Source organism: Borostomias antarcticus (assembly GCF_949987555.1).
Source record: "Borostomias antarcticus genome assembly, chromosome: 32".
NCBI lineage: Eukaryota > Metazoa > Chordata > Actinopteri > Stomiiformes > Stomiidae > Borostomias > Borostomias antarcticus.
In genome coordinates, this window is record NC_140265.1 from 3306714 (window position 1) to 3324591 (window position 17878).

General features: G+C 43.5%; 1 protein-coding gene across 1 annotated transcript; it reads right to left on the bottom strand.

Annotated features, from left to right (window-relative positions):
* Positions 1–5156: 5156 nt before the first annotated feature.
* LOC311327427 (lysosomal cholesterol signaling protein-like) lies at positions 5157–17540 on the bottom strand (the record flags this gene model as incomplete). Its single annotated transcript, XM_084460464.1, has 4 exons — positions 17435–17540; positions 16344–16827; positions 6290–6405; positions 5157–5337 (listed from the first exon to the last, which is right to left on the bottom strand). The coding sequence occupies exons 2-4, from the start codon at positions 16773–16775 to the stop codon at positions 5157–5159; spliced, it is 729 nt and encodes a 242-aa protein (XP_084316590.1). The 5' UTR covers positions 16776–16827; positions 17435–17540.
* Positions 17541–17878: the final 338 nt, after the last annotated feature.

Consider the following 17878-nt stretch of genomic DNA (forward strand, 5'->3'; position numbering starts at 1 on the left):
TTGTGATCAAGTGTACAACAAAGTAATAACAGTCCCCAGCTCAATACTCAAGGTAATAACAACAGTACTCAGCTCAGTATTCAATATTCTAACAATGCAGTCTGTGCAAGTGTGGGCAAGTCTGTGCAAGAGAACAAGCAACGCTTCAGTATACAAACAGGAAAACAGGAAAGGCTGTGGCCTTTCTCCTGCAGTGCTGTCCGTCCTGATGATCTGCAGTGAATCTACAAGCGGACAGTCTTGTTCTGAGCTGCTGTGGAGTTTGGCGGGGGACATGTGACGTCTCGTCCCTCATCAGAACAGAACTCTCTGATCTTGTCAAAGAGATACGTCTGTCTGGCCATGTCCAGTCCGGGTGGGGCTTGCACAAGAAGACCTTCTCTGGGGGGCAGGACATCAGGCTTGCGCAGCAGCTGAAACTCGACTGCCGGTGCATCACGCTGTTCTCTGGCCACAACCATGCCAAGTCTCTCAGTATCAAAACTGCAATAGAATAGAAGGAAGAAAGTACATTAAACTATTGCCCACAGTACTGGCACTCCATATAGATAAAATAGTACCAGAATGTGTTGATTAAATAGACTAGCTAATGCATGATAGGATGAACGTATTCTCACCTGTTGTGCAAAATCAAAGCTGTAGTGCATAGTGATCTTCTTGCTGGCTGGTATGGAGGGGCCCATGGAGAGCTGCAAATCCTCACCTTTTTGCTCATCCTGTAACCAAAACAAAAAACAAAGGTGTCAGACTACCATAGCTCTCATATTCTGTTTCTCTCTATAATATAGCTACCTAGCTCGATATTAGCTGCCACGCTGGCTAGTTTAGGAACAAAGGGCTAGCTCAGCTAACTAGCATGTTAGCTAACGTTAGCTAGCTAGCCTTTGTTAGTTTGTTATGCTAGCTAGACTTAGTCACTTGTTTAGAAAGGAGCTACTGCTAAACGACTAACGTTAATGTAATGTAAACAGCACAGATAGTATAAAGATCAGCTTACCCCAAAGCAAAGCAGAATGCTTGGCGGTGGTGTGAATCTGGTACGTCGTTCGCGTTCGCTTGGTAGCAACTTGCTTTGCTGAAACAGTCATCTCTGTATCACAGGTCATCAAGAATAAACTCCGTGTACGAACGAGTCCTGCTCTGCTGGAGTTTTAGCTGCTCTTAAAACTCTTTCCATGTCCTGGATGCCATCCCCGTCTTCTCTTTAGCAAAAGCTGTAGCATCCTTGGTAAACTTGGAACTGAATGTAAACAAAGCTGGCGTGTTGTTGGAGAAGGGTGGGGGGCGGAGAACCCGGAAGCAATAGCCAATGAAACCAAATCATGCTAATCGATCTGCCCGCCCCCAAACCCGGCTCAAAATCAGCTAAAAACGAGCTTAGTTTGCAGACTAATTAAACGTATTTCGTGAACCTAAAACTGTTGTCTGTTATAGTAAGTGGGTTCTTCACAACTTCAACTTTGGTAATACAAAATAAAACAAAAAACGAAAAAAAACGTTTTTTTATGTATTTTGCCCTCTAGCGCATTTCGGGGTTTGCCGAGTTGCGGACCAAATCACCAGCCGCTGTTACATTTGTTTGGTGCGGTATAGGACTTATAGTTGTGGGCTATCGACATACGGAATCATTACTATGATAAGCTATAGGCTCGTGTCGTGTTGTGTTATCAACGTAATGTGGCTTTTATTCATTGGCTACTGCCCGTGATGCTTCTCGGGATAGCCTATAAATGAATAGGCCTACAACATAACATTATATTATGACACAAATGGGTCAATTCACAGACACATCCAAAGCAATGCCAACATTATTTCGTGATTAGGCTACGGTGGCGATTGATTCCGTTTAAACTGTGTGACACATTGGAGGGTTTCTTGCAGCGACCGATGTATTTATTATTCAATATGTCATGTGTTTCGCAGACTTTCCCGAGTTTCATCCCCCTTTCTCCAGAAACGTGCTTATCGTAGTTAAAGGAGGGTCGAAGTGTGCGTAGAGTTACGCACACCTTCCGCCAACTTATCGCTCAGCTCGTTTTTTATGAATACCGAAAGTTGCGTAGAAAGTTGCTCAGCATGGGTTACGCACGCTTTTGTACTTACGCAACGTTTATAAATGAGGCCCCTGGTCTCTGTGTGCTGCTGCCAGGGGTCGGCTCACCATTCCGAAATACCGCCATTCCGAAGATTGACTTCATTCGGAGTGGCGGACCTTTTCACTGCTCAAAAAGGTGTCGCCATTCCGAAAGGATATGATGTCGCCATTCCGAAAGATTATGATGTAGGCCATTCCGAACGTCCCTTTCCAAAAGTATTTTTTTCAAGTCCATTATCTCTGCGATGCCTGCACCAAATTCCAACTTCCTATATAGCCTACCAAATTAACGGCAAGAACATGCTCTAAAACATGGGATAATCCATTATTTTCTAAAGTAAAACCTTGGAAGTGGTCTCATACAAATCCTGTGTTGAACTGAATGTTCATTCTAACTTGCTGATTGTTAGTTGCAGAATCACTAACCATTTTCAACTCCATATCAGTAATAATAATAATAATAATAATAGTAATAATAATAATATTACTGATACAGGCAAATAATATTAGTATCAGATTAACGCTTCCCTTTTTTTTTTTTTTTTACAGATTTTACTTAAGAAAATAATGGATGATTCCAAGTTGTAGAGCATGTTCTTGCATGTTAATTTGGTATAGGATGTTGAGATTTCGGAATGGCGACTTTTGGAGCTTTTCGGAATAGCGAACCGTCGGAATGGCCAGGTGTCCCTGCTGCCAAGCTAAGGTCCTAGCTGGACTCCACTCCCCTGAGGGATGTCACAACTATTAGAAACATTTTATTTTAAAGAAGTACAGTACTTGATCTCCGAAGCCGGGGTTCAGCCTGGCAGTTCGGGGGTGGAGTGGTTGCCTGTAGGGTCACCAATGAGTGGTACAAGTCTGCCTGAAAGCACAGCAGGGCCGGGAGGCCTGTCAGAAGGGAATTCAGGGAGACATTTTTGGCGTCCCTGGGTGGGTTTGTGGTGGAAGAGAGAGAAAGTAGCCTGCGATCACTTTGATTATAAGTTTTTATTAGTTTAATATCTTCCCTACAACCACAGGATTGATACAAACATAAATAATGTTTGTGTTTAACGTCGTAAAGTATTCCCGCTGACATCCGAGCTTGGGTGAATGTGTAACTGTCGCACAAATGGAAATGGTGCCCAGCGAAGAGAACCAGCTCGTACCCAAAGAGATAGAGAATGCAGCGGAGGAGCCCCGGGTGCTGTGTATAGTCCAGGACACCACCAACGCTAAGACGGTCAACGAGAGGCTCACCCTCAACCTGCCGGCCTCCACCTCCCTCTCCAAACTGTTCCAGGACGTGGCCCACAAGGCGGGCTACGTGAGCGGCACCTTCCACCTGGCATGGGGCGACGCAGCAAACCTGGCACCGCTGGACCACACCAGTGAGATGTCCCTCTCTGACTCCGGGTTCGAGGCTGGGAAGAGGAACTTTCTCCAGCTCACAGACAAGGATGGAGAGCAGCCTCAGATCGCATCGGATGAGTCCGGTACAGCAGATAGCAGCGGGCTGGATGACAGCTCCCAGGAGCGTCTGATCGGCCCCCTGCCCAGAGACGGTGCGGTGGGCTACAGCAGTGACTACAGCAGCCCCTCCTACTCCTACTCCTCCATACTCAACAAGTCTGAGACAGGATATGTGGGTTTGGTTAACCAGGCCATGACCTGCTATCTGAACAGCCTTCTGCAAACACTGTACATGACCCCGGAGTTCAGGAACGCGCTCTACAACTGGGAGTTCGAGGAGCCCGAGGAGGACCCGGTCACCAGCATCCCCTACCAGCTGCAGAGGCTGTTTGTGCTGCTGCAGACCAGTAAGAAGAGGGCCATCGAGACCACCGACGTGACGCGCAGCTTGCTTTTTGGATCGGAGCCGGTCATTCCAGCTGTTGTTGGGAGAAAGAAAGCCATCGAAGGCAAGCCACCAAAAAGATCAAGATCATAAGGCATTCAGGAGAGGGGAAACTTCCTGGAGTTAATTGTGGTCAGCGTGCAGCAGCTAATTTTGGTCTTTGTCATGCCGACAAACTGTCTAATGAAGATGTGGCCTTCAACTTCGCCACACTCTACAAAAGCGAGACAAAAGTGGAGCAGGACAAAATACTCCTTCGTCTGACTACTGTAAATAAGGTCAGTAGGCAACGAGTCTCCGACGAGGACAGGCAGAAGCCCAGGGATGTCTTAGATTTATTTAGTCTCTATAGCCTGTAGACTCAGTTAACATCCGTGCGCAACTTTACGCACAGGCAGCTGGCGAATTCACCGAGTCTGAGGAGATTCTCTGGGACAAATAACGTCTTTGAAACAAAATAGTATACATTGTTATCTATTTAGTTTTTTTTATTCTGAATTAATTATTTTTGCTGTCAAAAGTGTGTCCTTGGCTAGAGTGTAGACAAAATCCTACAATAGAATATTTTATAGGGGCAGAGGGGGCCGGTTGACCGCTGTCAATGTAGGCCTAGGCCCAGGATAGACGTATAGCCTAGAATGCCGATTTTCAGATAACAGAAAAAAAAACAACAACACAGAAACACTCATAAATATAGGAATAATAAAAAAAAAGTGTGTTTAAAATCATGCCAATCAGCTGTCAGTCTTTTCCCAGCTGCACAACACACTGTCCCACAATTTAGGCATATGCCAAATGGCATTATTGGTGCTGCGTAAAAACTTCACTCAGACAAAAGACAAAGCCTACAATGATTTTCATATGCTAATTTGGTTATGTTGGTTCTTTATTTAGAATGTAGCGTTTGGGTTATCAGATGGTTACCACAGTGTGTAGCCCTGTACCAATATGATAAACTGGTAGAGAATACCAGACTGAATACTGACTACTAGCTTGTAGTGACTACTAGCTTGCTATTGACAGATTGTTAACTGAATAAACCACCTTTTTCTTAAATACTGCATAGGTGTTAGTAAAGACAGAGTTGACGCCATGGGGGTGGAAAAGGCGCTAGTGGGGCTATCTGCTCTACTGGTCCTTCTCATGGAGAGTGGTGTTCTGACAGATGGACAGCTGACAGACAGGTCTGTGTCAGATGGACTGCTGACAGACGGTGGTGTGTCAGATTCGCCATTTGAACTTCGTGTGTCGGGAAGGGCTCGGCGACGCCGCCAGGTGGCACGGGGGCGGAGCCTCTACTCGTCTCAGACGCCGGGTCTTGTCCACAGCCCCCCGGATCATAGGAGTCAGAATGTGAATCCTCTTGTCCTGAACAGTCACAATGGCTCGCATGTGCATGTATCTTCATCAGTGCTTCCAAACGGGAAAGGAAGCTTTCGCACTGGGCTATCAGCTTGGCCCTTTGGAGGTACAATAAAATACAAAAAACTAAAATGACTTTTGATGATTTCAGTACACTTGTACAATCAAAATGCATCATACCACACATTTTACACATAAACACACACATCTCACACAAACACACACACACACACACTGTTGGATACACTGAAAAAACATTCTGAACTTACCGATGAATGTCTTTACGGTTTCCATCCTAATTCATAAAGGAAATACAAGATGGATGTTGAGGTCATTAAGGTTTCACAAAGACAGAGCAGCTTCTGTATTTGTTTGAATTGTAAATGGTTAAAGTTTATGACACGCAGGTCGCAGTACTTCAGAGTGTGTGTGTATAGGTGTGTGTGTGTGTATGTGTAGGTGTGTGTGTGTGTGTGTGTGTGTGTAGGTGTGTGTGTTTGTGTGTTAGGGCTGCACGATTATGACAAAAGATAATAATTGCGATTATTTGCTTCAAAATGCTAATTGCAATTAATAATTGCGATTAATAATTGTGATTAATATTTCATATATAATATTAATATATAATAACCAAAATGCTCCCAAATCACGGACGTTGATCCCTTTCTTGCTACTAACTCACTGACCTCGTTTTCGCTCATTTTCTCACTACTCACGGCTGCAGGTACTCTTGTGACACTTGTCTTGACCTACTGCTATCTGTCTTCTCAGTGAAATTGCTGCGCACAGCGCACTCAGCGGGAACGCATGTGATTGGTCAGACAGCATAAGCGCCTGTGATTCGTCCGTGTAGTCCTAGCACGCTCAATTCAAAGCAAAATTATTAATCACATTAATTGCGGCCTTTTGCGATTAGTTAATCATGGACGTCGATTTCGATTAATTGTGCAGCCCTAGTGTGTGTGTGTGTAGGTGTGTGTGTGTGTGTGTACCTGGGCAGGGACTCTCCCAGGGGGTCGGGTCCAGAGAGGATGAGGATGCAGGGAAGGGCCTCCAGCTCCAGGTAGGTACGAGGAACCCAGTCTACATCCTGGACCTTCAGCCACCCCTGGACACACACACACACACACACACACACACACACACACACACACACACACACACACACACACACACACACACACACACAACACAGTAGGGATGTTAATAGTTATTCGACTATTGATTAATTGCCTATAAGAATTTACTCGAGTAAGATTTACTCGATTAATTGCTTGTTAATGGACCAGAACTTTTTTGGGGGGAAGTAAACGTTATCAACGGGAGTTGAGTGAAATGTAATCCTGATTTAAGGTCTGACTGCACATGAGGGCCACGCCATGTAGTGAAGGATAATTGGGATGCTGGGAAATTCAACGACACAGCGGAGGAAGACACAAAAACGAAGCGAGCAAAGTGCAGTCCGGCGCGGGACGTTCTTATAAATTAATCCACTATCGTTCGTTAAGGTTAACAGTTATCAATTATTGAAATCCCTTGAAATTTGCAACCCTACAACACAACATATGACTCATTGTCTACATATACAACAAGCGTGTTCCGAATCGCATACTTCTACTTCTTACTACCAGTACCTACTACAGCTGCCCTTAGAAAGTACGTACTTTGCAAGCAGTAGGCATCCAATCGGGACATACTACCTTATCATAACATTGCGCCAACAAATTTGCCCATCCGTCGCTGTCCATAACGCGACATTCGTCTACAAGCCGTCACGACTCGCACATGTGACGCACGAGGAAGAGGGAATTTAACGCCTTTAAATACAACTGTTTACTTCAACTCGCCGGTCACTGGCTCCCTGGAGGAATTTAGCCTGGCTGCAATAACGTTATCGCGAACGGAATGAATACCATCTACTAGCAAACAAAACATGTTCAGTTATATTTACCTGTTAAAACTAAGATGCCAGGATCAAAAAATAATTTCTCCAATGGATATATTTGACAAAAACAGGTTAATATGCACGCCGGCTTTCATTGCTAAATCAAAGCGGGGAGAGCCGAGAGAGCCGGGAACGTGCGTCTACATTTCACATAAAGGTGAACTTTTTCGTGGACGCGCGTCGGACAGAGAAGCTCAACTGCGCAAGTACAAAAGTCACCGGAAGTCCAGAAAAGCACAACTGCGCAAGTACAAAAGTCAACGGAAATAGTCAAATGACTACAAATTTGCCAAGATGGCGCGGTTCAATAGGGCTTCATTTTTGATTGCGGTCAGTGAATGGAGTGACTGTATCCAGTTCTATTAATACATCCATGAGCTACACACATGACGATTGGGCAAATTAATAATCTAACTTGCTCCCTTGTGTTCTTACAACTTGGAGACGCATCACCTCCATGCGCTGTTTTGCGCACAGCTAATTCTACCAAAGCGGCATGTGAGCATTGGGATGACATGCGTTTTTAGGCCCACATTCCTCGCATGCCTGCTACATGACAATCATAAGACAATATGAGGATATATGATGATGTACAATATAGCCTAATGTAGCCTACAGTTGCCTCAAGTAGGACATTCCCATTCACCGCTCAACATCATTGTAATTGCGGCTTGCCTCAGTGGTCATTCGGGTTTACATAAAAGCCTAATCAAATATAGGCTATAAATACATAAATACATTAACGAATGAATAGGTGGATAATTAAACATACGAATAACTAAATAAATGATTAACTGAATAAATATACTTCAACGCCGTATCAACAATTTGTTTGGTGCGGTATAGGCCTTATAGTTGTGGGCTATCGACATACGGAATCATTACTATGATAAGCTATAGGCTTGTGTCGTATTGTGTTATCAACGTAATGTGGCTTTTATTCATTGGCTACTGCCCGTGATGCTCCTCGGGATAGCCTATAAATGAATAGGCCTACAACATAACATTATATTATGACACAAATGGGTCAATTCACAGACACATCCAAAGCAATGCCAACATTATTTCGTGATTAGGCTACGGTGGCGATTGATTCCGTTTAAACTGTGTGACACATTGGAGGGTTTCTTGCAGCGACCGATGTATTTATTATTCAATATGTCATGTGTTTCGCAGACTTTCCCGAGTTTCATCCCTCTGCCATCGGAGTCGCGTTTTCCCCTTTCTCCAGTTATCGTAGTTAAAGGAGGGTCGAAGTGTGCGTAGAGTAACGCACACCTTCCGCCAACTTATCGCTCAGCTCGTTTTTTATGAATACCGAAAGTTGCGTAGAAAGTTGCTCAGCATGGGTTACGCACGCTTTTGTACTTGCGCAACGTTTATAAATGAGGCCCCTGGTCTCTGTGTGCTGCTGCCAGGGGTCGGCTCACCATTCCGAAATACCGCCATTCCGAAGATTGACTTCATTCGGAGTGGCGGACCTTTTCACTGCTCAAAAAGGTGTCGCCATTCCGAAAGGATATGATGTCGCCATTCCGAAAGATTATGATGTAGGCCATTCCGAACGTCCCTTTCCAAAAGTATTTTTTTTTTCAAGTCCATTATCTCTGCGATGCCTGCACCAAATTCCAACTTCCTATATAGCCTACCAAATTAACGGCAAGAACATGCTCTAAAACATGGGATAATCCATTATTTTCTAAAGTAAAACCTGGGAAGTGGTCTCATACAAATCCTGTGTTGAACTGAATGTTCATTCTAACTTGCTGATTGTTAGTTGCAGAATCACTAACCATTTTCAACTCCATATCAGTAATAATAATAATAATAGTAATAATAATAATAATATTACTGATACAGGCAAATAATATTAGTATCAGATTACCGCTTCCCTTTTTTTTTTTTTTTTACAGATTTTTCTTAAGAAAATAATGGGTGATTCCAAGTTGTAGAGCATGTTCTTGCATGTTAATTTGGTATAGGATGTTGAGATTTCGGAATGGCGACTTTTGGAGCTTTTCGGAATAGCGAACCGTCGGAATGGCCAGGTGTCCCTGCTGCCAAGCTAAGGTCCTAGCTGGACTCCACTCCCCTGAGGGATGTCACAACTATTAGAAACATTTTATTTTAAAGAAGTAGTAAAGGGAAAATGCATGTTTAGCCCTGTTTCAAGGTTAGTTATGATCATACTTTATACAATGGTTCAGATCAAAACGTTGAGAAAGCTAGCATTTTCGAGGAAGTTAATATTCCTCTACCACCGTTTTGGTCAAACAATGGGCTGGGCATCTTGAAAAATCATTCAAAAACATGTTAAACTCTCGATTTCAAAGACAAGAAGCTAACCGAGGGGGTAATTGGTGTCCGTTGGTGTTCTGACATCAAATTCGCCGCAAAGTATGAATCCTGTAGGGTTTTATTGATCATTTTATGAAATCCATTGACTTGTATTGAAGCGACTGTTGTAGATGTGTAGATCAGTCCGCAGAGGGGATTCAGGAAGCGGAACTACTTCAAGGCATTGCGGAATCAGTTCAAGCGGAAGTTTACACACGTATGTGCTGCGACTAAATAGTTCTATGCTATTTTTTTATTTTTTTTTTTAAATAGCCTTTCCAGATTAACTAGAATCTTACTTTATGGCGAATTATATGTCATAACGCCAAATAACACTTAGGTGAGTTTCTTGTCTTTGAAATCTAGAGTTTTCAAACTCCATGTATCACAGGTTTGCCTGTATCAGTAATAATAATAATAACATCATTATTATTAACCATACAGGCAAACAATATTCCTATCATTATTATAAACATAATAAGGGCAATGTCCAAAATGCCCCCCAAAAAGCCTGAAAGAGAGCTCTGGGGGTCTCTCTGGATGTGCTGAATAGAGCTGGTGACACTATGGTGGGTGTGATTCCGGTCAGAGAATCAGCGGAGAGGAGTTTCAGGTTACAGGGTTTATTTTCCAGTAGAACAGGACATTGTTGCGTTGTGTCTTTGTGTGTGTGTGGTCTAAAGAGAGAAAAGGAAATAACAGAAATAATATGAATAATAATTACTAAATAATATGGCTAGGCCTAACATAGGTTACTAATACACCTACACTCACTCAAAGGATTCAAAGTAGGCTAATATCAGTGCAGTACAATATCATTCCACAGAATGGCACTCTCACCAAGTTGAACTATAGGCCAGCATTACGGCACAACAGGACAGATGCTATTATGGTAGCTAAAGATAGCATACATGAAACTGGCATTCTCTGCGCTACGATCGTTGTTGGTGCCGAGAATATTGTCGTCGTCGTCATTCGTCAGCAACAATCCGATCGTAGCGCAGAGAATGTGAGCCAGAGAATAGCCAGTCTGCGCGCTGGCCTGTGCGCATGCGTGCTGGAGCAAGTGGGGAAAGGCGTGTAAAGATCATATTACAGAGGCTAAAGACCCCGTATTTGAAAACCGAAACAATGCCTCGCGTTGAGGAATCTCAACTGTCGATTCATCCAATCTGATTGATGAAAACAACCGTTTAGCGGCCGAAAATAGATTTTGAGAAACTGCATTCCCGTTGCCCCGATCACCGTCATTACATGGATATACTGGCTCGCGCTGGATTTTAAATTTCTTCTACAGGCCTCCGAACTACACAAAAGTGATCTCGGTGAGTCAAACTTCTCATAATATGTCGTAAATAAGGTCCAGGTTGTCAAAAACGAGCATTGCCCTTTAACACTATGCAAAACCACGGTGTAGTTTGATCCGAAAATGCTTAACAGTATGGAAAACCGAACCATGGACAGCTAGCATTAGCAAGCCCATGGGCTAATTATTGCTAGTTTTCGTGACCACTTAACTTTGCACCCAAGAACTGTGTCCAAGTAAATAAATATAGCTTTTAAAACGTAACCAGTTAGCTGGCTAGACAGTAATCAACTAGTAATCAGTCATCACTGCCCCTGACAGCTGGCTGCATTTATTATTTTTACGATCGGTGCACTTTCAGATATTCAGTTTAATAGCCAGGCAGGGGTTCCCCCAGGATCCCCAGACAACTGACGAGTCATGCCCTATCTAATATCTGACGAGTCATGCGCTATCTAATATCTGATGAGTCATGCCCTATCTAATATCTGACGAGTCATGCCCTATCTAATATCTGACGAGTCATGCCCTATCTAATATCTGATCATCGGTTGCCTGAAAGAGCCGCAGTGATGTTGGCAGCGCCTTTCTGAAAAGTTGAGATGGCAATGTTTTCAAAACGCCGGAGAGCTCGAAAAAAAGACTCCATATACAGCGCTTTTCTCCAGGCGCGCTTTCACGGCCAAACATGCCATATTATATAGCCTTTAGATTAACCGAGTAGTGTTTATTTTCCGACTAGCAGATTGCCTACTCGAGTACTCGGTTAACCGTGCACATCCCTAGTAATAACAGAATGCAACGGTACTTCCCTTTGTCTGGCTGTCAAGAATGTGGAGCACGAGCTCCGCCCAGCGGCCAGACCCGCGAACTGCAGTTCATAGCAGGAAGTTAGAACGTGCTTCGTCATAAAGCGGGAGAAGGGATTTTTTTGGGCAGTTGACCATCTGTTTGAGTTGAATTAACTAAAGTGTTTTCCTCCCTTTTTAGTTTAACCATCGATGATGAAATCACCGCACTCGTTGTCGATAACGGCTCCGGCATGTGCAAAGTGTTTACATAGCTAGCTAAATATTTACTAATTCTAGCAGTATTTGGATGCTTTTAAAAATGCTAATTTAACAGAACAATCAAAAGCATACGTTATCATAAGCTAGCTGCTATATTGAACCGAGGGGGTGAACACCATGCTGTTTTTATTTGCCCTTATGTGACCCTAACCAATGTTGACCTACCGTTCTGTTGCCTGTCTCTCCAGGGATGGATGGTGGGTATGGGCCAGAAGGACAGCTACATAGGTGATGAGGCTCAAAGCAAGAGGGGTATCCTGACCCTGAAGTACCCTGAAGTAAAGATAGCATACATGAAACTGGCTTAACTAAATATCAAGCTACACATTCAAGGAATAATAAACAGCGATGTCTAATCTAAAGCAGCAAACAACCATGCAAGGCTACATTTCTGAGGAACTACGTTAGCATGAGACTGATAACTAGCATTAGCTTTAGGCTACATCGTCATATTAGGTTAGTAGTTAACATAGGTCTAACGTCTAGCATACAGACAGTAAAGTAAATAAACAATAGATTAACTTACGTTCTGGCAATAACGCACACTGGTTATTAAAGGCAATTGTGAGACTTTAACTCCTCAAACTCCGAAGTGTAACTGTCATCAGCTACAATAGTAGAACTATTATAACTACTATAGCAACAGAACAACAATGACGAAAACGGTAAATCACTGTCAGTAGGCTACAGCTACCAATAACGGAGAATGCTAGAAGCAAATAATAATAATCTGTCCAAATGATAATGATAATAAGGGCTTTCCTACAAAGCCCATTGACTTCCATTTAAAATGTGTATAATTTTATTTTAATCATAGCCTTCTATTTCAGGTAATTTGCTTATTGGTAGGAAATCCACTCGAACAATTGCATCACTGCATGTTGCAAATACATGTTGTTGCACGCCAGTTTGGCAAAACACAATTAATGTATTTTTTATTCACATAAGATTTTATTTGAGATTTTGCTGAGATTTGTTATTTTAATGTAAATTGGTTCTGATATGTGTCATTAAAATGTGTATCTTTTTGTATGTGTCATTAAAATGTGCATCTTTGTGTTTGACTGAGTTGTGATTTCATAGATGCTTTGTATGAAGGGAGACTGGTTGGCGATACAGTAAATATCTAGTCATCATTACTAATTAAACTAAGTAAAAACTAAAAAGGTATCTGCCCCTTGAGATCAGCACTACTGAAGCGGACCGCTCCAACCACCAACTGTAGCCTCAATACTGTTAGCTCTATAAGATTATTATCTTTGTGTTATTATTATTATTATCATCATTAATATTACTGATACAGGCAAACCTGTGATACATGATGTGTACACATTTGTATACTGTATACAAATGTGGTTAGTGATTCTGCAACTAACATTCAGTATGTTAGAATGAGGTAAAACATTCAGTTCAACACAGGATTTGTATGAGATTATACAACCGCTTCCCATGTGAACAGGTTTTACTTTAGAAAAGAATGGATGATTCCATAGAGCATGTTCTTGTTGTTAATTTGGTATAGGATGTTGAGATTTCGGAAAGGCGACGTTTGGAGCTTTTTCGGAATGGCGAACCTTCGGAATAACGACCTTTCAGAGCTTTTCAGAATAGCGAACCTTCGGAATGGCAAGGTATATCCAGTCCGACGATTTTGTCGGAATGGCAGTATTTCATACTGGAGACAATCTGTACTGCTAATATTAGCTAACTTGCGAGTTAATAGAGATAAGTTAACATATATATAAATAAAATCTAAAATAGTAATATACCAGTAAGTAACCAAATAATCAACAAGTTCTTTTTTAATCTTCAATTCAGACTGGTCACATCAACTGACTTTACTTTACTAAATATCATTAAACAATAAGCACAAACATAACACGGCTCCTGTAGAACATGGACATACAACATGTAAAGGCGTGTGTGCACATGTGTTACGACCCAGCTCGCTTTAGAGTCATAACAATAAGGGACACACCCAAAGCAAGTTTTAGAGAATTTATTAATAATTTAACTATGAATGGAAAAAATGAACAAAAATAAAGATGAAGTGTGGTAGTCAGTATTTCAGAGGTATAGTGTAGTGCATGGATGAAATGAGAGCAGTGAGTGTGGGCCTGTCTTGTCAAGAAAAGCAGTGGAATTCATACCAGAACACAGAACCCCACAAGGAGGATCTGGGAGTCATCACAAGGGACTGCAGACTGTATGACCAACCAGAAAAGGATGTCCATCCAAAAGAGGGCCAGATTCTGTAAAAGAAAACGGACAAAGAGATTAGATTGCAATGTGTTGTAACTTACAAAGCCGGCACGGCACTAAGAACATTCACAACATATTTCAAATTACTTACAGTCGAATTCTGCTTCATATATGATCTGATGGATTTTCAGCTTGGTCATGGCCCTCTTCTGGATGGATATCCTTTTTAGAGCAGGAAGCATCCAGGAAGGCCATGAGTGGGTGCGTTAAGTAGCTGAGCGCTCACTCTAAGAATGCTCACTTTGAGCGCTTTTTAAAACCACGGAGCGCTGAGTTGCTAGGAGACAAGAACTTTTCACCTGTTGTCAATCATGTGTGATTAGCGAGCAGCGTCGTACAGATTCCCAAGCCAAAACGCGCCCCTAGTTAGTGTGAATGCTTTAGATCATTCACACTATAGTTATCCAGTTCTTTATAGTTTTTTATTATTATTATTACTTCTTCTTCCGTACGTTTTTTGGCTCTGTAGCTCCTTCATACTTTGAGCTATTTAAACCATTCAAGTATCAACATGTTCAGCTTGTTAAGGACATTATCGGAATCTTTTCAGATTTTTTATACCTTTTATACTTTTTAAAATATTTAACTTTTTCAACAGTTTTTTTTAATGGAAGTCAATGGGGGAGTTTTGAAACCTTCTTCAGCCTTCAACTCCTTCATACTTTGAGCTACAGAAACCATTCAACTATCAAAATGTTCAGCTTGTTAAGGTCTTTATGGGATATCTTTCAGATTTTTAATAACTTTCATACTTTTTAAAATATTCAGCTTTTTTCAACAATTTTTTACAATGGAAGTCTATGGGCAGACCTTGAAACCCCTCATCAGCTTTGAAACCTATCTCCTCCTTCATTTTTTGTGCTAGAAACCTCCTTCAAAGTTTAAAATGTTCAGGAACTTTAGCACATTTAACACATTCAACAGATTTGTAAAATTCCTTATAGTTTTTATGTAATTTAAGTTTGTTTTGGACCTTTTTTAACATTGAAGCGGACTAGAGGATGCTCAGTGTCAGTTGAGATTTGAATTTGATGCTCAGTGTCAGTTGAGATTTGAATTTGGGGACACGCGCAGGCTCTCTGTACAGGCATCCTTTTATGACTACTGTGGTAGCATTCATATTCCTTCCATCCTTCCTTCCTTCCTTCCTTCCATCCTTCCTTCCTTCCTTCCTTTCATCCATCCTTCCTTCTTTCCTTCCTTCCTTATATTCAAAGAAATATTCAGAATGACACTTTTTCAGGCTGTAAACTCATATTAATATATTTTCTCCTCTTTCAGATATTGAACTCAATAAAACTATGAGTTATGATGAGTGGTCTAATTTATTTTTGAGTGTAGTACTAGCAGTACTTATAACAAACACGTACTGCTTTTCCCTGCTACTGCTTCTAACCTCAACTTCCATACAACACCTCCACAGCTACTGCTCGGCCCCGGAGTGGGCTATAGACACATGGTCTCCAATGAGGGGTGCATGGGGATGGCCTGGCAATCACTGACCTGCCCCCCACAACCTCTGACCTGAGGGGGCGGAGTCTCGCCACTATCCACGCCACCGTCCCCACATCTCAGACCCTGACTTGACTAAAGATGCAGTTTTCACGGTTGGGTGCATGTGGGTGGCCCGGGGAGCAGTACACTGTCCTCGACCGGCTCTGACCCGAGGGGGCGGACTCTCGTCACCACGCCACTATCCACGCCACTGTTCCCACATCTCAGCCCCTGAGTGAGCTACAGACACACGGTCTTCACTGTTGGGTGCATGAAGACTGCCCGGATGTCAGTGCACTGCCCTCGACCTGCTCTGACTGGAGGGGGCGGAGTCTCGCCATCACGCCACTATCCACGCCACTAACCTCACAACACAGCCTCTGAGGTGGCTAGAGACACACGGTCTTCACTGGTGAAGGCAGGTGGGTAGCCCGGTGCGGCCTACACTGTCCACAACCGGCTCTGACCCGAGGGGGCGGAGTCTCGCCTCCACGCCACTATCCACGCCACAGACACCACAATTAAGACCCTGAGTGAGATACACCTATGGGGGTGTCTAGGGGTATTGACCTCACCTATGGGGGTATCTAGGGGTATTCACCTCACCTATGGGGGTATCTAGGGGTATTGACCTCACCTATGGGGTACCCCAGGGCAAAATCGTTGCTCTGCGTGGCGAAGATGGCGTAGAGCCCCGCCTTGCTGTAGCGTCTCTCCGGCCCGGCCGCCACGAGGGTGAGGACGCACACCAGCGCGAACACCGCCACCTTGGCCACCAGCACGCTCCAGAGGAACGGCCATATCACGTCCCCGAAGTCCAGCAGCACCATGTTCTTGAAGAGCATCGCGGGCAGCGCGAAACGGGACACGAAGCCGCCCAGTCCCATGGCCTGTCCCTCGGTGATGATGTCAGCGCGCCCGGCCACGTAGCCGCACAGGACGATGCCAAAGCACTCGAGCAGCGCCGGGAAGAGCTTGTCGATGGACATGGCGGGCGGCGCAGAGGAGAGGGCGGCGTGGGAGATGTTCCGGTCGTGGATGAGGACGAAGCCGCTGTCCTCCATGGTGGGTCAGGCCAGGAGCAGCGCTAGCTAGCAAGCAAGCCCGGGTCAGATACTGTTGGACAGTACTAGGGTCAAGTTTCACACACTTGGGGTGCACGTGATTTATATTACCCGCTGCCTTTTAGACAAATAGGCCGGTCCCATAAGTGCCGACCTGTGAGTCAAATCAAAGACACCTTGAGCAGCTGATTGGCAGCTGAGTGAAGGAGGAGGGTACTAGACGTTATGGGGGCGGAGTCTAGAGCACAGGTGACAGCAGAACGGGCTAACGTCACCACATCTGTACCTGTGTGTGTGTGTGTACCTGTGTGTGTGTGTGTGTGTGTGTGTACCTGTGTGTGTGTGTGTGTGTGTGTGTGTGTGTGTGTGTGTGTGTGTGTGTGGTAAAATCACTACAGTTTAGCTGGTTGGCGGGTCTGACATGAAGAAATGTCTCCCTCCCTCACAAGCGACCTGCCAAGTATTCACTATGACATTCCCATGATATGATCTGACTCCGTGTGACATGAAAATAGTTACTGCAATGTACAGCTGGCAATTACTGTGACCACGGCAACAGTAAAGACAGTTTAACTAGATAGCATCGATAGCTAACGGTTGCATAGTCAAATGGTATTTGGGCTGTTATGCCAATATGGTGATGAAATATAGACATTCACCTGCAACTGTGTCGCTTCAAGTCAAGATGTATACGCAAAATTATTATTTAAGTCCTGTATTTTAGTAGCCAGACGACTCACCTCCGCCTAATATAACGGTGTTTTTGTGCGCCAGCTGTTTCGCTACGTTAAGATATCTCATCTGTGATTGGTGAGATGGAGATGGAGGACGCTTTCTGATTGGCGTGTGACGCTCACGTGGTGTCCTGGGGTGAGCAGAGAGCATGGAATGCCAAGAGGGGACCCGCCTTTGAGCTGCCGCCATTTTGGACTGTCACGTTGATTGCGCAAACCTGTGCTGCACTGTTAGCTGTCAGGTTCATGCACTGACTTTTTCATGTTGACACTTGTGTTTACTAAATAATAAATCACCAGGAACTCCGACTATCAAGATCTCAGTCTTTTTATGTTATCTTTATGACGATTAAATCTGCACAAACACTA